This window comes from Hippoglossus stenolepis, chromosome 4 (assembly GCF_022539355.2).
Source record: "Hippoglossus stenolepis isolate QCI-W04-F060 chromosome 4, HSTE1.2, whole genome shotgun sequence".
In the NCBI taxonomy this organism is placed as follows: Eukaryota; Metazoa; Chordata; class Actinopteri; order Pleuronectiformes; family Pleuronectidae; genus Hippoglossus; species Hippoglossus stenolepis.
The window spans coordinates 3066720-3087336 of NC_061486.1; the positions used below are offsets into that span (position 1 = coordinate 3066720).

General features: G+C 42.0%; 1 protein-coding gene across 1 annotated transcript in view; it reads left to right on the forward strand.

The window, feature by feature from the left end:
* rhbdd1 (rhomboid domain containing 1) overlaps positions 1–4398 on the forward strand; it is a 5170-nt gene extending 772 nt beyond the window's left edge. The window contains exons 2-8 of the mRNA XM_035155320.2: positions 245–421; positions 685–964; positions 1207–1339; positions 1827–1915; positions 2180–2245; positions 3054–3194; positions 3573–4398. Of these exons, the coding sequence (XP_035011211.1) occupies positions 269–421; positions 685–964; positions 1207–1339; positions 1827–1915; positions 2180–2245; positions 3054–3194; positions 3573–3676 (966 nt within the window). The 5' untranslated portion in view covers positions 245–268 and the 3' untranslated portion in view covers positions 3677–4398. The remainder of the gene's footprint in view (positions 1–244; positions 422–684; positions 965–1206; positions 1340–1826; positions 1916–2179; positions 2246–3053; positions 3195–3572) is intronic.
* Positions 4399–20617: the final 16219 nt, after the last annotated feature.

Genomic DNA, 20617 nt, shown 5'->3' on the forward strand with positions numbered 1-20617 from the left:
GTTACCACAGTGCTGGGGTGACTGGAGCGACTCTGATTAAAGGTCTGTAGCTCTATAGAATATTATTCTAAAGTTTCTAAGACTGATCTAGGTGGGAGGAGATGCACCTCTAACATCTGAGCTGACAGTAGCTCTCCTCTCGTGGATCTGCAGCAAAACCGTGAATGTTATATTTCTAAATTTGACCTTCACATTCTGCCATTTCTGTTCTAAAGAACTCTTTCTCTCACCGCTTCCATTGTAGGTTTGGTACAGAGGTTTTCTCAGGATGCGGGGCCGACACAGGGGGTCCCACATGGGGTTGTTGCTCCTGGCCTCCCAGGTGTTTCAGGTGGGTCTGGACAACATCCCACCCGTCACCCTGGGTGTCCTGGCTCTCAACGTGTACCTGTTCCTGTTCCCTGCAGCTCCACTGATGCAGGTAATTCACCAACACGGCACTGACGATACAGAGCTTGGATTATTTAGTCAAATTTTAAAACTTAAACATAAATATATGAGCATCTCACCTTCTTATCTAATGTGGACATTTTTCTTTATTTCTTTCTTTGATAGTAAATTGTAGATGCAACTGTAACAGGTCAATAAAACCAGCCTTCAGGAATGAAATGCACTGTAACCTTGGTATATTATCAGTGTTATTATGAGTACTAATATGAATACTACTCTCTATTCCATCCTTAGACCTGTGTGAGTGTGCAGCAGGCGTACTGGTTGAAGGACTGGCGTCGTCTCCTGCTGTCGCCGCTGCACCACGTGGACGATTGGCATCTCTACTTCAACATGGCGTCGTTCCTCTGGAAAGGAAAAATGCTGGAGCAGCGGCTGGGCGGAGCCTGGTTCCTCTACCTGCTGTCGGTCTTCTCTCTGCTCACTGGATTCGTCTACTTGGCGTTGGAGGCAGCGTTAACAGAGCTCACCCAGGACCAGTCGTACAGCTTGACCTGCGCGGTCGGCTTCTCAGGTATAGAGTCAAACGACAACATTACCTTTAGCATTAAAGAGACCACAGAGACTCTGGATCCAAATGGGCAAGATGGCAGCAGTCGTTTCTGGCATATTTTGGCTTCATTTCTGGATAGTAGGAGGAATCAGAGACACGTGTTCCATCTTTGTATACAGACTATGATTGTCTTTATATACAGTCGATGGTGTCACCATGGCAACATGTCCTCCTGTGTATTAAACTCTGTATCGTGCTTCTAGGTGTCCTGTTTGCTCTGAAGGTGCTCTGTAACCATTACCACCCTGGAGGTGTGACCCATGTGATGGGTATCCCCGTGGCAAACCGCTATGCTAGCTGGGCAGAGCTAGTGATAATCCACATGACATCACCTGGGTGAGTGTTCAAACCAGGATTTTGAATTCACCTCCCGTGTGTACCTTGGAGATGCCAGTGTGATGCTAGCCATGCTAATGCTAATGCTTCAGAGGGATGGCCCCGGCTTTAGGGACCAGTTCACACGTGTTTAACTTGACAAAGGTAAAACAAGCCTGTGGTGTGAACTGCTGCAGTTGTCAGTGCACTTACTTTCTCTAGGAAAGGGTTAGCCTAACCCCCTTATGTCAGTTTACAATCTCCCTTTTATGTCTCTGATCCTGCATTAAAAAAAACCACATACAAACAAAACAGGGGAATCTTCACACCAGAGGCCTGAACTTTGGGAATTTCCCACTCCCACGATGCTTCTTGCACTGAACACACAGTCAGACACGTTGATGACTAACAGAGCTCAGGTTACTAACGTCCAGTGCACTGAATCAAAGTGTCCATGAGAGGGCAGTGTTTCATTAGTTAGGAGTTAATCTGTGCTCTGCTTCTTCAGGACCTCGTTCGTTGGTCACCTGTCAGGGATCCTGGTGGGTCTGCTCTACACCTCTGGACCACTGAAGACCATCATGAGGAAATGTGCAGGTTTGAATTCACGTCTTATTTGAAGGAGGTTGTCTAGACGTGTCCTCGATGCTTAATGGTAATTTAAAAGTATTTTCTATATTGTCATTGTGATTCAAATATGACTTAATCATATACTTATGTTTAGTGACTTTATAAATACAGTTTGCTAATTGACAAGAAACTGAGACGGCTTTGAGTCCATGCAGATCTGTGTGCCTCAGTATGAATCCATACACACAGGCCTGTTTTTGCACTGAAATAGTCTGTTTACATTTTCACCAGAGTTTGTGTCAATGAATGGACACAACTCCAGGTCCAGAGGATACTACAACTCTTCAGGCTCCTCAGGTAACACAGCTCATGTCTCTGTGCCATAGAGCTCCACTGCTGTCCAGAAACGCATCACTCACACTGCACTGAGTGACATGTCCGTTCATCACCATGAACACACACAACGTAGTTTGATTTACATATTACTCACACGCACACACCATCCTGCTGCTTTAAACATTCACAGGAGCTTATAATATAATAACTGCCAACATATACACACTTTATCCGGGTTTGAGTCGCAACTCACTGTGACGTCATCCACCTGCAACTGTGACCTGCACCCACTGGACGCTACTTGCAGTCAGTCACACAGTATCCACGCCCCAACGCATACAGTGCTTTATGGTTCTGACTCCAAACGGGACCATCATTTACATAATTAACATAATGCTGTATTGAAGAAGACTCTAAACTCGAGACTGAGACCATAAACTCCTCATGAAAATGTTTACTGACGTTATAAATTAAGTGAGAAGTTGAGTTTTTAAAGAACTGACTTCTTTTAAAACCAGTAGAGTCGCCACCTGATGGTCAATTGAGAGAATACAGACTGCAAACACTTCAGCATTGGCCTCACTTCATTCTACGTCTCTGGTACTACTCTGTCCATCTGAGTCAATGAATTAGAGAAGCTTATTAAGACAAATTAAACTCAACATTTGCTTTTTCTGGCCGAGTGCCACAGACTTAGAGACCTGTTCATTAAATTTTTTTATTATAAGCAGAATTAAAACTATGCCAGAATTAAATTTGAACATTTATATATATATTTATCAACTTATACCGTGTGTGTGTGTGTGTGCGTGCGTGCGTGTGCGTGCAGGCCACAGTGGCAGTGATGGATCCTCAGGATATCGTCAGCAGGCACCAGATGACACATCCACTCATCAAGCACCTTATACAGGTGGCCTGACGGAGGAGGAGCAGTTGCAGGCGGCGATCAGGAACAGTCTGAATGAAGGAGGTACAAGAGGAGACGGAGAACGCTGATAAATCAAAGCTGATTGAAGTGACAGTGAATTCTAAAACCTTGACCAGTTAAAAGTCAAACACATGAGCTAAATGCTTAAAGTTAATAATAATAATAATACATTTTAAAATCACCAGTTCTGAAGACGATAAATACACATTAAAAAAACACTGACTTTCCAATCTAACAGCTTGATATTCAAAAGATAAAACTAAACTTGCATTTAAAAGTGTTTAAAAATATAGCTGCTTCTTTCCTGTCACTAGTAGGGCACGGAGTAGAGCTTTGATTTTAGCCCTTTGCTCCCATTGTCGCCCACAGATCATCCGGCTGTGCTGTGTAACATCTAATATATGTTTCTTTGCCTCGTAGGAGAAAGCCGCCAGAGAGGAGCTCCTCCTCCGTATGGATTCAACGCCGCGGAGGAGGAGGCGGAGGAAATCCGACGGAGGAGACTGAGGAGGTTTGACCGATGAAGTTTCAGGCAGCAGACGAGAAGAAGAACGTTTCGGTGACGACACAGAAGAGGAACTCCCTCCTGAAGCTCGGTCCAATTCTCTGCTTCTACAGGCTGAGCAAGAGCACCACGAATGTGAAGGTGTAACCACACAGGCAGACACTTTGCAGTGCACTTTTCACTGTGTGGTCCTCTGTATTAAAACTGCTGAGTTTATATTTACTATAACCTGCTAATGAGCAGGTTTTGTCTGGGTGTTCTCCACAACGCTGAAGTTCTGGCTCGCAGCTTTCAATGTGCGATTTAAGAGAAAAGTTCACGAGTATTTCTCCACCTACTTTCCACTGCTGCACCTAAACTTGTGTAACGTACAAGACATTATTTTAAATGTCCTGAAGCTGTTTAATACATAATTTTTTAAAAGGAGAAAATTATGTCTGTGAAAACAGTTAAGAGCAGTATTACTACTTCTTATCCATTTAGACCACATAAGACTGAGGATTCACAAACTTGTAGTCAAACTTGTCACATCTAGTAAATTTGATCTTGGAAGACATGGAGGAGGCTGAGTTCATGGCCTACTCCAGCCAGACACCAGGGGGCGATCAAGACACTTTGGCGCCACAGAGCGGACATGTCCTCCATCTTTATTTACAGTCTTTGGATCAGAGCCTGCATATGTGGTTTCACGTGGTCGGCTCGTGTTTTGGTGAATCTGTAATAAAAGTTTAAGCATAAAAATGACTGCTCGTGTACCTGATTCTGAATCCATGCAGGAGTCCACCTGCAAATAGGCCTGAAGCTCATCATGTGCTAACGATGACGTGAACAACCAGCAAACATGTCATCAGCAGGAAAAGCATTACATTATACCTCATCTGCTTTTTATCAACAAGTCAGGAACCACGTCGCCTCTGAAAAGTCTCCACACGATCGTGACAAACCCTGGTTACACCCGTCATCAGTAACGTGCATCTCAAGTGATCAGACCACAATGCATCTGAGTGGTCGTTACCTCCACAGAGGAGGTCAGGTTTCATGGTTTGTTTGCAGGGTTTCACAAAAACTACTGGAAGGGTTGAAACAAAACTTGGTGGAAGGATGTGGTGTTGGTCAGGAAAGAACCCATTAAAATTTGGTTTCCAATCTACCGTGAATCTAGTTAATTTAAATGTGGTTTTATAAGAGGGCTGTTGGGCCCGGGTGGAGGTATCTGAGCTCTGAGTGCCCTTCTAGCATTTAGTGCTGTCTACTTATGATTTCAACCCCTAGCTGAGATGGTCTGGGACACATTTGACTCGATATAAAAAAGTAATGTCTCCAGATATGGCCCTGAAAGGAATGAAACAAGGAGGTCATTGCAGGACACAGTGGTGGTTGTTTAATTGAAAAGCATTGTAGAGTGCGAGCAAAACCAGAAGCCGGATCTGGTCTCTTTGGTCAAAAAATTCCGTGCAAAGTAAACTAGATGACTCCTATTGTCACCAGGCTGTTTCCGTGGACATTTCAGAGGTGTAAACAGGGATGTGGTTCAAGTGTAAACAGGGATGTGGTTCAGCTGCCTGTACACAGGCGTCGTCTTAGAAAGAACATCGTTGGCTCTGATTCCACTGAAGCCCTGAGGCATGATGGGAAGTAGGACAACTTAAATTAGAGCAGAGAAACCCAACGAGCCACACATCGCTCCTCCTGGGTCTCAAACCAAACCGCAGGAGATACGATGAAACTGTGCGTCCCCGTCCCTGAGGTAGTGTAGAGAGAAGAGGAGGAAAGGTTGTGTGTATGATTTCCAGACTCGCAGTAGGTGGATGTGAAAGTTGACGCTTTATGTGCGAATGTGTGATTTTTGCATGAGGCCAAGGAGAGAGAGAGAGAGTGGGAGCTGAGTGCAGCGCGGCGTCCTCACAGAAGATGAATGGTGGAGGCTGAAGATTGACAGTGGGGATGACGGGATGGGGACAGGGATGACACACACCGCAAAGCAGATGCTGCCGTCACTGTCAGTGCGTCGGTGTTGCTTAATGTTGGTAGTTTTATGTCTTTTCCCGTGTGAGCCAGTGAAGCTGGATCCAGGTTTGTCATCTCACATGACATCATCTCCTGTAAATATAACAATCTAATTAGTTCTGAGAAGAGTTCCACCCACTGTGTCACTGTCACCGAGCGTGAGAAGCAGTCGTCTCCTGGTTTACACACGGAGGCTGAGCTCAGTCGACCAAAAAAACGCTCGATAGTCGTCCTTCAAACTGAAGATTCAGGTTCAAGCCTTATTGACAGCAGATCTTTGAGTTGTGTGTGTGTGTGTGTGTGTGTGTGTGTGTGTGTGTCCTTGACAATGTCACGGAATCCCTGCTGTGTACCGCAACTAAAGCATTACTCTACCAATGGATTACTAGACTGAACCTTTTGAATTGATTCACCGATGGAAGTCAAATTCTCAAATCATTTGAGGATCAGTTCTAGATCAGTTAGGTGACGTTGTCGAAAGCACAAAAACAGAACAGCACTCCGGTTCCGTCAAGGCCGAACAACCCTGCACATGATTGTCTCGTTCTTATATTGAAAAGAAGAAGAAGAGGGGTCTCATAACCTAAATTAAAGTGAAATGAATCTAAAGAAAGTGAAATAACAAATCCTGGATCTGCAAGAATTTTATGAGTTCTTCCTAATGTCATTCCCAACCATTCCTCAAAATTGATTGGATATCGGTTCGGTAGTTTTAGCACATTTCTGTACACTCAGTACAGCACATACAACCACCAAGGCCCAACAGTCCCCTTATTAAAATTCCCTAGAATTCATCAAGATTCAAAATCCACCATGAATTCTTGAAAATTCTTCTATCGCACAATGTTAGTTCCTGAACTTCATGGGTTCTTCTTTGGGTCATGCCCCACGCCTCCACAAATCCTTTACGGAAATCTGTTGAGTAGATTTTTTGTGTAATCCTGCTACATATAGACAAAGAAGAGCGGAGGTAAGTATGAAAACTAACACAAAGTATTGTAAAATGCTAAAAAATACATGATATATAGTTAAAGAGTGAAAAGCTTTAGTCCTTTAACTGACGCCGCTCTTTTTTTCCTCTAAAAGAGCATTAAAGGTCATTGTTTGTAGAGAACTGTACCGTGAGTCGTCGAGGTTATGATGTTTGATTAGAATGTCACCTCTTCAACACGCTAGGTGGGCTGAAAACTCGGTGGACACTGACCTAGTCTAACCCCCTCTGGTCTTGGACGGGGCTTAGCGGAGACGTGCCCCCCCACTGCCACGAGCTGCACACCCTGATCCCTGCACTCAATCTAACGTGAAGGTCAATTTGTCTTTGCCGAAGCCGGCTCAGATCACAATAGACTCCCATGAGACTGAGAAATGTAGCATTGCATGAATGAAACAAGCTTTTAGTGAAAGACGGCGCCGGGGTTTTGATCACCCCCCCCCGTCCTCCCCACAGTGCAGTGATTAACTTCATCACACTCAAATCCTGCTCGGCAACTCGTAAAGTCTCATGGAGAATGGTATTAACTTGTGCAGAGGTATTAGCCCAGGGCAAATTTTTAGAACAGTTCTATCACTCGAGTGCCAGAGTTGCATCCTGGCGTTGATGACGAGAGAAACTCGCCACACTATTTATAGGATAATCTCATGAAATCCCCCCCGTCACTCCCCGCCGACCCCCTCACCCTCCCACTTATAATTACCCAGCTGACTTTGCTCTCCATTCTGCCTGTTCCTCCCCATCATGGAACTTAATGGAACTTCCTGAACACCCACTCGGGTATTTTTAGTAATTCTTGTTGATTAGAGCTCTCTCCTCATCAGACAGAATAACTTAAAGGTCCAGTGTGTAAGATTTAGGTGAAATGGATCTATAGGCAGAAATTGAATATAAAATAATCCTAGTGATGTTTTCACTAGTGTGTTTCATCTCATCTTCAAGTTGTACAGTATTTAATTACTTTATATGTACCTCTCTACGGAGGCCGCCATGTTTTTTACAGTAGCCCAGACGGGACAAACTAAACCTTTTGAGTTTTTTTATGACAACTGAAGGTTACCACAGGTTCTGTTTGGAAGGGGAGGGTGAGATGAGGGGTGTTCAGCTGCAACATGCAACTTCACCTCTAGGTGTCACTAAAACACTGAACCTTTAACTCACTACAACCAATAACTGCAATATAGGTGTATGTTGCCCCACCTTAAAGGGGAATTACAGTATATTTCAACTTGGGCTCTATGTTTATAAATGTTGGTGTGTAAATGAATGGTGCTTTTTTAAAAGGTAGAGTAGAACGCCTCTGCTGACAGTGGCTACAAGGGAATCTTATGGGGCAACTGTGTCAGTACATGAAATGTCCACTAAAAGTTATTTATTTTTGCCAATAAAATGCTCAAATTGTTTCACAGTGTGGCCATCAGAGCGGGATTAGGTACATTTGGAAGCTTAATGCTAGTTTGAAATAATACCTTATCAAGTAATCAACAGCCAGACAGCGCCACCTCACCTGAAGAATTATTTAGATTTTTGTAATACCTGCACCAAGGCCTTCAGTTTCATTATACTGAGGCAAGAGACGTGGTTCTTTTTAACAAAATAGAATTATTTTTATTTCAAAAAATAGCATGTCTTAAAAGGCATGCTATGTGTGTCTAATCAGGAGCTGAGGCTTACCAATGGGGGGGATGGGTCGACGAGGGAGGAGGGATCCCAAAAACCAAAATACAACTTCACCCAAGTGACACGTGAAGACCACTCGCACACATACGTTGTGAAGAAAATCAAACAAGGGGGAGACCACCACCCAGGACACCAGCACCACCACCTTCGGCTCTCAGCGACTGAAAGGGATAAGGGAACACAGTCAGTAGGGTAACAGGCAAAAGAAATTAACCAATGTACAAATAAACACACTATACCATTGATTGTGACTTTTATGACCTGAACTGTTTGTGACCTGAAACCTGTATAACATGTCTAAATACTTTTATGACCTTTTTATCACTTATTTACTCTCCAAAGAACTGAATGTATGTCTGCTCTATCTCCAAAGGAAACATATGTAAATCAGATTTCTGTGTTTTGATTCCTCTCTCAAGCTGCGCCTACAGAACCAGTCTGAACTGGCTCAGACCATCAGCCTTAGTTCTCCTATATAAGATCCTTGCATTTGACTGTTCTCCATCTTCACTCTGAGATCCCTGTGACTCTCTGTGTTGATCCTTTCTGCAGAAAGCCCCTATTAAAATACACAAAGACAAATTTGGTGTTCCAGCCTCTTGTATTTTCAGATTTCCATCACAGTAGGCAAAACAACAAAGGTAGTGTGGTGTATTTAGTTAACATGGATCATTTTTGACATGTGTATTAAGCAATGGCGTGTTTACAGCCTACGGCAGAAATACTGGTTTCTGAATATCAGGACTCCCTAAGTGTTATTACACAATATGTTACTTGTTAGTTATCTCTTCCTGAGAATGCTCTTTGACCTGTTAGATGGAGAGGTTCCCATCTTCAAGTAGGAAGCATGTTTCGAACTAGATGCCCTATGTATGATGTCATTTTATCTCAAGTTTTGGGGCGTAAGCTCTGGTTCCCTATGAATGCTGTCCGGCTTTTAGGCGTCAAGACTTCTGCATTGGCGAGAAGCGTCGGTATACCTAGGTACCCGTCCTGACCTGTAACTTCTGTATAATAAACCTTATTACCACAAGAAAGAAGCAGTAATCATGAATTCCTTCATCATCATCTAACATCACTGCTGCTTAAAATATACGACAAATTTGGCGTCCTGAACTCTGGACGTGCTGTGGCCTGCGGCATCTCCAAGACCTTCACACCTGATGAGCATTTCTCACTTGACTGGATGCTGGTTCATTCATTGAAGCTGTTGTGTGCCTGCTGTCTGGTCACACATAAGAACCTTTTCTTTTGTGGACATGTCATGTTGTGTTGATGTTTGAAGTGAAGTTCCGTGCTAAATTTGATTTTATTTGCGTAGTATCTGACACTTAAATAAAGAGAGATATTAAGAGAGAAGATAAAAAAGTGAAGAAAGGAAATAACATAAATACAAGAGATGTATTGCATGTGTAGAATAAGCTTCATTGTAGCGATAAGGTGAGCTAAATAACGTTATCTGAGATTAATGAAGATTAGACCTCAGCTGCTTAACGGTGAACTGTGAATTTAGTCACTGCGTGACGGTGGCTTTGACATGGTAGATTAGTTAAAAAGAAAGTGGGATAATCCTGGATCCAGAAATTTGGAATAAATAAATGTAAACAGTGATAAAAGGGGACAGAGTAGTACTAGAGGAGAAATAAGGATCAAAGAGATGATCAGGGAAAAGACGCGCAGAATCTGGATAAGAAGCCCTCAGGAAGAAGCTGTTAGAATGGGCCGCAAAACCTCACCACAGGTCAGTTTATCGACGGAGTTGTAGAATTAAAAATTCAGTTGTATGTTCTCCTCTGAACATTTGTTGACGAACAGTGTTTGGTGCAGCCTCTCGTGATTATTTCACATCTCATGAGTAGCATAAATTTAAAGAATGAAAGAAAGTATTGTGACAAAAGCATGCTATATGAATGTATGGTATGAATGAGTTGTTTTGGGAATTTAAGATGAGTGCTGTTTGTGTTTTTTGGGATTGAATTTGCAGTGTTTTCATTGTGTGGCAATGTGTGTGCGTTCATGAACAGGGAGACATCTCCCAGCCGTACCCTGGTGTGTGTGTGACACGTGGTCACTACTGTGTTCCAGCTGTGTGTGACAAATTGCAGCAGGGTTGGTCTATGTGGTTTGGATTTAATAAATAAGATTTTATGATTGAATAAACATATAGGTTGTGGTTGATAACGGGAAATTTGATAACTTATAAGGAAAGATATTTTGCTTTCTGTATTAAATAAAACAATGAGCCTCTTCCAGAGGACAGCCAATGAGTGTGGGTCCTAGCTTTCCCTCCCACTCCTCGCCCCCACCTTCCCCATGTTTTTCTTCGGATCTCTCCTCAGCTCCCCTGAGAGAGACTGCCTGTGTGAAAGAATTCAGAAAGAGGGGAGAAAGGGGGGTTAGTAAATTTTCTAAAACATGAGTACAACGACATGAGAGAGACTTTCATGCTCTCACCTCTGTGATTAACACCCTCCTGTGAGACGCAGGGGGCAGAGTCACAAGTTTAAAAAAAAAAAACAACAAGAAAACAATTCTTTAATGAGGTTTAGTTTAAGCTAAAAAGTTTGTTTGTTTTGTTTGTGGAAAGCGAGATTGTGCAGACAGTATTAGGAAATAATATTGTTTGTTTGATTCAGCTAGATTGGATATGTTTGTAGTTCTAAAATTCTTTAACCGCTAAAACTTTTTTGTTTCATTTTGGTTTTCATTAAATTCTACAATGCTTAGTTAGGGGGTTTAATTTGGGAACAAATTTAGTTTAATTTGACATTTTGGACTTTAAATACTGGATAATGATATTTTGATAGAAGGAGAGATAGTTAAATTTTTGTTTTAAGGTGATACTTGAGAAATTAGTTGCATTGACTAGAGAATGCACATATGCTGGTATCAAGAGTGTGAACATCTACACTACAGGCTGGTATAAATAAGAATAACATATCTGTTTTCCTCACTGGGACTGACACATGTGCTGTGTGCAGGCAGAGAGATATCTAAGTTCCTGTTGGTTTATGAAAGGACTGTTGAGTTATTAATAACCCGTGAATAAATAATAAACTAGTAGAGAACTTTAGATATTATTAGAGTGAAATAAACTAAATTATATATTGATGATGCATGGTATGGGATTATTACTGGTATTTAAAGGAGAAAAACATCTATTGACCTAAATGCTGGCAGATAACGTGTGCAAATGTGTGCAAATCATACTGAATCGCTTATGATGCTGTTCAAAAGACCTAATGGGTTCATAGGATACTAAATTATTGCCTGTTTCTTTCCCTTATCCATTTACGGTGAGTGGGAATTGAGGCGGGAAGACGAGAAGGCAGCTGGCCGGTGCATCACACAGATTGAGGCTTGCTGACGCCTCGTGGCCACAGCTCCTGTCTCAGTCTGATCAAGGCGGTACAGTTTATTCACAAACTCTTTGTAAAAACCCTGCATTTTACATATTTGTATGTGTTCTCATTTATAGTTATTGTTGATACACATTTTAACCTGCTTTCATTTATAAACTATTATCAGAATATTAATAGAGCATTCATGTCTTACATACACATGAAATACTACATGCTGTAGTCAGTTAAATAAATAAATAAATAAATAAAAGGCTTGACAACGGACTGACCAGTTAATGCATTTAATTAATTAATAGAATGATTATTTAATTCTAAACTCTGCTGTCAGTTGCAGATGTAAGTTTTATTGTTTGTGCGTGGCTTATTCTGATCTGTGCTGTGTTGGAGATTCACTATTGTGACTGTTTGACGATTTGAGGTGAATATTGGTTGATAATTAGGTGATTGTCTTGCTGCGACTAAGAGCACATTTGGTGACAGTCAGTCACTTGTGGGAGCGCGTGATCTTTTTGTCAAATATTATAAGCGGACTTTGGGTTGTGCTATTACATAAATGAGCTTTTGATTCCTTTGGAGTTGGCAAATCAATTTCATTTTTATTATTGGCTGTGGTGTCTTAATGGTTTTGATACATGGATTGATTAATTTGTTAGTTGGTTGATTGATTGATTGAGTGTTTGATTGATTTGTTGATTGATTAATTGGTTGATTGATTGATTTGTTAATTGTTTGATTGGTTAGTTGGTTGATTGATTGATTGATTGATTGATTGATTGCTTAATTGGTTGATTTGTTAATTGTTTGATTGGTTAGTTGGTTGATTGATTGATTGATTAATTGGTTAGTTGACAGATTTGTTAATTGTTTAATTGGTTGATTGATTGGTTAATTGGTTGATTGATTGATTGGTTAATTGGTTGATTGATTGAAAAAAAAAAAAAAAAGGAGACTAAATAGCTTTAAGTATTTTAATCTTAGCAATTACTTTTTAATTTAATAAGGGAACATAAAGGAAGCTGTTACAATGGGGAAAAAGGGCACTAAAAGTCCAAAAGTAATTACTCCTGTTGATGTAGTACAGAAGAATAATCCTTTAGTTAAAGGCATCGCAAACATTGCAAAAGATATCGGAAAAATGGCATAAACGCTGGCCTGGAAATTGACCAGCCATGGCCAGTAGAGGGCTCTGTAGCGATGTAATTATAATAATGCAGGTACTTGTGTCCACATACAAGGCAGACAAAGAAGGGCAAGAAGGGGGAAAAACGCAAAGAGAAGAGGCAAGTAGAGCTTGGCATTCTCCAGTTATTTGAAAATGAGGGACAGAAACTGATCAAAGCTGCAAACGATAAGAGAGATAGAGACGTAGAAGAAATAGGACAAAATACAAAACAAACAGAAAAACTGGTGACAAACACCAATCCATTTTTCTCACATATGAATCCAGTAAAGAGACCGCCACCTTATGAGGAAGGGACGAAGTCTAAACAAATCTATCCTCAGCTCCCAGTGATCAGTCAGGAGGGTAACTATCATATCAGAGACAAGGAGGACAAAATAATAGAAACGGGACAAGCAGAAACAACTATAACGATGTATCCAAATTCCAAAAGTAAGAAGAAAACGACACGTTTCGGAACTAGGATCAAAAGGGTGGAATATGAAGATGATAATGATCAAAGTGATCTGGAAGGGAGCATGGGAGGATATGACCCTTCAGTCAGGCGGATACTGGCTAGAGCGGAAAAAAGAGGAGATGTTACCACTAATGACAGTGAGAATGGAGACAGCGATGAAGATTTGGAGGCTAGGACTCCTTCATCTTCAAGAAGGTTTTGTCCACCTACATTCAGTACTGAAATAGAAGAGGATGTACGGAGGACTTTAAGAGAGGTCGAAAGAAGTATGGACCGATGCTCCTATGACTTGGGAAAAACTAGTAGTCCAGAAAGACAAAGAACACTGGTGAACCAGTTAGAGGAGTTGCAGATACGGAAGGAAGAGCTGCAGAAAGAAGGCTCCCAACTATTGGGCATGAAAAATGCATTGCGCTCAAGAAAACAGTTGACACTCAAGAAGATGTTTCCAGTGGTCATCCGAGGGGGCGGAAGAGTTTGGAGTATAAGCCTTGGCAGAGTACAGATATGCTCAGAAACATACTTGAGAAGTTACCTACTCCCAAGATGGAGCATTCTTGCTTGGATTTCGAAGTTGGAAGAGATTATGGTGGGAGAACAACCTGCCATTGGAGATATTAAGAGACTCTTGGCTAATCTCCTTGGAGTTCATGCTATGGGAGAAATTCTACGAAGCTGGACTTAATCGATATGTAGGAACTGCTGTGAATGATTCAAGAGCTGTTTTCTGCAAATAGAGGTCGGCGTGGAGAGCGCTGAAAAAGTAGAACAAATATACATCTGACAACATTTTTATTGAACCACTGGGACAGGAAGAAAACCCGAGGGCCTATGTGTCGAGCTCATCAGAAGTGTGGAGAAATATCACAGGAAATGACCGGATTTGAATCAAATGGAGCAGTCAATTTTGCGAGCAGAATACGAAGGTTGCCTATCAGTGAGGAGCAAACTGGCAGAGGTGGTTGGTCTTGGAAGCATGGCAAAGGGTGTCTATACGGATCATATAGCCCATCAGGTGGTGCTGTATAGGAAAAAGGAACATGACCAGAAAGATCAGGACCAGAGACCCTCAGAAAACTCAATCAAATACAACTGGTGGATAATAAGAAGATGGAGAAAAGCAGGCTCTGGTTATGCAGAATCGGGCTCCACTAAATCAACCATTACCACAACTACGAACCAGGTTCAGCTCCAATCGTTCCAGCCATCATCGGTGGTTCCAGTTGTCTCTACCCACAGCCAACCTTTGGTCAAAGCGCAGAATTGGAGGGGAAAGTCAAGGAAATTTCGGAAGAGGAAGAGGAGGAAGGTTTAATCCAAATTTTCAACAGCGTTCAGAATGTTATAATTGCTGGACAATTAGGACACTTTGCCCATTGAGTGCAACAAGACAGGAGGGAATTTCAGAAGGGGAACTCCAGAGGAAACTTCAGAGGAGGATTCAGGAGCCAATCAGGGCCACAGAGGGCCAGTGAACCCTTGCAGAGGCCGGAACCAGGATTCCTGAGATGCCCTGAAGACTCGAAGGGGGTGTCAGCTGATAGTGTCAGGGCCGGAGAGAGATCAACAATAGAGTGAAAATAAATAATCGACCATTGGAAGTAATGGTGGATAGCGGAGCTGCTTTTACCTGTATTCAGCCTGAAGATGCTATACATCTCTCCCCATGTCCGGTCAATTGATTCGGACAATCGGGTTTGAGGAGTGAAACAGCTGATTCCTCTCACAGAACCAATTGAGCTCAGTTATAAAAATCGGAAGATTACAATACCCATATTGGTATCAGAACATACACCTATTACCACTTTAGGAAGAGATGCTTTGTGTAGATTGAAGTGTACAATAGTTTACACCAGACGGCTGTCTGGTGGAAGTGCCAAATGATATTTTCACCAATCATTGATGACAACGGAGACTAGGCTTCTTCAGTATTTTGGTCCGGAAGTCTTAATGCAGATTTTTTGGAGCCAGCTAAATTGTGGGAGAAGTTTATCATTGCTGGCCTGCCTGATCTTGAAGCTTCAAGAGTATCCATTTCCTGCTGCGCTCAAGTATTTCAATAATGATGCCCAACCAAACACAGAGGAATGGTTGAGTCGTCAACCAAAGCAAGTTCAACTCAGTTCGGGTTGTATAATTTTGGGACCACAAGGAGCAGCTATGAAGATACACAGAGATGACTATTTGGATAAAGTTTGATATCGAGAAGAGTGTGCCACATGTGACCTTGTTGGTGTGTGAAGAATATAAGCAGAAGCATATAGGAGAAATGATGGCAAGCAGAAGCTGTTTTATACGGTAAAGATAATCTTGCCATCTGGAGGAGTGAGGATCAGAGATTCATTAAGATCATGATCTCTGCTCAAGGACAAGAGCCACAAACTGCTTGGCCGGATGACACATGAGTCAATTTGCAGGTACTGAATGGACTCAGACTTAATGAGAGAAGAGATGTTGCGACAAGTTCCAGAATGTTTGTGGTCTCGGCATAGTACTGATATTGGACTTGTGAAGTCAGCCCAACCAGTGAGAGCTGAACTCCGACCAGGAGTCAACCCTCATGGAAGAACCGAAGTATCCACTGAAGGAAAGAGGCAATCGAAATTGAACCACAGATTGAAAGGACTTTTGAAAGCAGGTGTTTGAAGATAACACAGAATCCCCAGAGTAACACGCCTTTGTTGCTGTAAGCCCAGATGATTCATATCGCCTGGTACATGATTTGAGCGGTGAATGAAGTGATTGCTGATTTTCCAGCAGAAGTGCCTGATCCACATACTTTGTTAGCCCAAATTCCTCCAGATGCGACACATTTCACAGTGTTAGATTTATGTGGTGCGTTTTTCAGTGTTCCACTTAGTATAGAAAGTCAAGGCTTATTTGGGTTCACGTACAATGGACAGTCTTATGAGTATGAGAGATTGCCACAAGGGTTCAAACATAGTCCTCACATTTTCAATAAAGTATTGAAGGATGATTTGGTAGGGATAGATCCAGGTATTAAAAAACTGTTGTTCAATATGTGGATGACGGTATCATTTGTTCACCAGATGAGGGAGACATGTATAGGACTCAATTATGATTACTTTACAAATACTGGCAGAAAAGGGGCACAAGGCCTCTCTCAGAAAAAGCACAGTGTCAGGAGAAGAGTAGCTTATTTGGGTCAGATAATAACGCAGGGACACAGAAGCATTTCTGATAGTCATTTTGGAGGCTATTCGCAAGGCTCCGAAACCCAGAACAGTCGAGAGATGATGACATTTCTTGGTATTGCAGGGTATTCCTCAGCATGGGTAGAGAGTTATGCACTGGTTTGACTGGGCCTTTAAGAGCTATGATTAAAGATACTGGGAATGCTCCAACTCCATTGTAATCTTTCTTGGACACAGGATGGCCTTTTGGCATTTGAAGCGACCAAAAGAAGAGAAGTTGCAAGAGGCTCCGGCGCTAGCACTTCAGAATTACTCTAGGCTGCTTGTTATATGTATCTACTTCTGAGGTAAATATGCATGTGCAGTTCTTTGTCAACCAGCAGATGCAGGGCAGTCCTCAACCTATTTCTTACTATTCCTGCTTATTCAGAAGTAGAGTTAGGAGCTACCACTGTGCTACAGAGCAATGGTGGAGTTTCTCTAATGTACAATAAAGCATCATCTGTCACAATGGGTTATCTAGTGACAATTCTTACACATCATAGTCTCAGAAATCTTTTGAATTATGGTAAATACACGTGACCATGTCTAGGCTCAGAGACTATCATAGGCTCTTAGAGCAGGAAGATGTCACCCTAGCAGGTGTGCCCGGTGAATCCAGCTGGTACCAACTCCAGAAGACGGTGAGCCACACGATTGTGTTCAAGAAGCAGAGGAAATACTCTAGGCTTAGATCAAATTTACAAGCCCTCCCATTGCGTGAGGTGGACCTGGAGTATTGGACTGATGGGTCCTGTTATGCGTTATGGAGACAAATTGAGTGCTGGCTGTGCAGTAGTAAAAGCCCAGGAACTGGATTTGTTGTTGAGAAGGCTGAAGTGATACCACAGCCTGCATCTGCACAGCTTGCTGAGCTTGTGGGGCCTAACTGAAGCGTGTTTGTTGGCAGAAGGTAGCGGTGACAATATATACCCGACTCTGCATATGCACATAATGTGTGTCACTTGTTTGGATCGGTGTGGAAGAACCGAGGTTTAAGAAAACGGATGGTTCTCAATACAGCATGCGCCCAAATCATGAAATTGTTACATGCTATGATGAAGCCTAGAAATAGCAATAGCTAAATGTGCGGCACATAAGATTGATGCGTCAAAGGTTTCACAAGGGAATAGAAGCGGCTGATGAAGCTGCAAAAGCAGTCACTGGGCAGATAAATTGGGCAAAGTTCTTTGGTCACTCATGAAGTGAACTTGGAAGACAATTAAAGCAGGATGCGATTTTAATTCGGAAGCTGCTCCTGAAATGGATAAACAGTTGTGGCTGAACCGAGGTGCCTACCCAGATTCTACTGAAAGGACTTCATGAGGCTGATATTAGCACCTCCAGACTTGTTGGGTCTAATGATTCAGGAGCGCATGGGTTAGCTCACGTTGCAAGGGGAAGTTAGGAGAAAAATTACAAAGAAAATTATGGTTTTGGGCACCATGTTTGCCCAGACAGATTGATTATGCTCTTGAAGCAGTTGCTATCTGTCTGAAAAACAATGTTCGAGAAGGGTAGTGGTTCCTCCTGGTCACATTCAACTCCAAGGGGAATATATCGTGAACTAGTTGTGGACTATCATTGACATGATAAAACCCGATTGAAGGTAAAAAGAGATATATGCTGATCGTTGTGAACAGATTTTCACGATGGCCAGGCATGTCAACCAGCGAAAGGATGCTCAGTCAGTGGCTAAGTTTTTATGTAGAGGTCATAAGCAGGTGGGGACTTCCAGATGAATATCCTCAGACAATGGGAAAGAGTTTGTCTGGATAAGACGGTAAAATTGATTTTGCAAAAACTTAAATTAACAAGTGTGCAGTCTATCATCCACTTAAGAAGTCAAGGGATGTCGAAAGAATGAATGGTGTTTTGAAAAATCGTATTATCCAAAATATGTCAGCACACGGGTTTAAATTGGATAGCAGCACTTCCACTGGCGCTAATGGTATATGTCTAGTGAGCTGCGCGATTTGCATATGTTTACCTCATGAGTTGGTTACAGGAAGGCTGATGCCAACGCCTTCTTTGCTTACAAGTGGAAAAGTTCAAGCCTGGCCCTTTTGGAAGATGAAATGCGGCGTATGTTACATATATGGTTAATCTGCATAAAATATCCACATATGTTTCTGACGAGCAAAGAAAAGGAGCTGGTGCAGGCTTCGATGAACGAGAACACAGTGCAACCTGGAGCAAGGTGTTAGTGGTGCTAGAAGGAAATGGTATAGCGACGCCCGTGAAGGACCATTTGAAGTGGTTCGCGAGTACTGGAACGTATCAGGTTAAAGGTCAACTGTGGTATCATTTATCACATTGTGTCAAAGCGCCAAGTGAGAAGAGACGCCACACTTACAGAACCAAGATGTTGAAACAAGAGTGCCAAAGACAATGTGAGAAAGAACATACACCAGACAGGAGATGCATGAATCACAGAGTCAGAACTCAGAAGGAGAGATTGTCATGTTGTGGACAATATTGATGATTCTGTGCACATTTCTGTGATGCTAAGTGACACAGTTAATGGAACAGGAAAGAAGGTGAAGTGACATTGTCTTTCAACATGTCCCAGACACAGCAGGACCTATTTCCAGATTTACTTATAGAAGCGCCAGAGATATCAAAAGGCGAGTGACTCCATGCAGGACAACTCAGGGATCCAGTTAGACAAGGAGCCGAGACCAGTTAGGAAGGGTTAACCAAACCGTTACTAGAACCAGGGTTGAAGTAATCTTGGGGAAGTCAGTTCCTTCCATGTCAGTGTACAGGAAAATAGTGAGTGAAGGGAAACTTAGAGTTTAGTGGAAAGATAGCCATGGTAAGGTTCTAGTTCTGTTAGGGACATCACCATTTCATTAAGAAGTATCACGTTAATTAATGACAAAAAAAGGAGACTGAAAGGTTGAGGAGATTGTAGTCTTTATGTACCATGGCCTCGCTTAGGAAGACAAAGGTGATTTTAGGTGTTCTTTTTATGATCTACGTTTTGGGAGTAGGCCCGGTCAGAGTTGCAGATTTGAAGTTCGTATAGTGTCTCTGGTGATAATGGTGAGAATAAGAATATGACCTCCCAAGATGTTGGGGAAACAAGAGAATTGTGACGATGACATCAACTCCCCAGGCAAGCTGGGAAAATGGAAGGAAATCTCTACCCTTTTAGTGTTAAAAGTTATTGAAGGTATAAATGTATCGCATTTAACTACAGTAGCGCCTCAGATGATTTCTATACGCCACCTCCTTTGAATACTGTGATCAGAGTTAAGTTAGGAGGAACAGCTTACCTTCCTTGTCGATGTGGAAGGTGGAGATGTTGGTAGTAACATTCCTCCCAAGTGGAAAAATAGTCGTGGTGAAGATGTATTTGTTGACAAGACCTGAAGTTGACATTGTGCCTCGTGATCAAAGGAAGTATGTTTTGTATAATGACATGAGGTGGTTGAAAATTAAAGATGATTGTTCCTTTGTCCTGCGTGGGTACATGGGAAGACCAAGGGAATACATGTGTACTTATTTAGAACCCGGAGTTAAATTTGTTCCATATCAAATTATTGGATAAAGATCATATAACTTCGTAGTGACACTCATGATAAAAGATTTGAGTCCTATTAGGTTTTCACGGTTACTAGGGGTTCAGAACAATTTACCACAGTAATCACTCAATGCTGAATAGTACACAGATGAAGCTTGTTACTTTAGCTCCAGAAACAACTAAGAGTGTTCATACATCAACTCAGGCTACTACTCTAGCTATGACTTTGAGATGGTCTTTACAACAGTAGCGACATCTTTGGCGTCTCGACATTTGTAAATGTGACGCAGACATCTGACATGACACCTTTGACATTTAAGGATGGATAATGTAACCCAGAAGCTAATGTTAAAGATAGAGCCTAGGAGTGAACAGTAGTAATGAGATTGTTGAAGTTAGAGAACAGATGATGGAAGAGAATGATGCAGATTCATCTGTGACAGCTCAGAGGACTATTTCAGGCGTAGATAATTACTTTTGACTCTGATCGGACACAGAACATATGACTGATCAATACCATACATTACAAAGAGAAACTAAATGGAAGGCGTTTGGGTTTG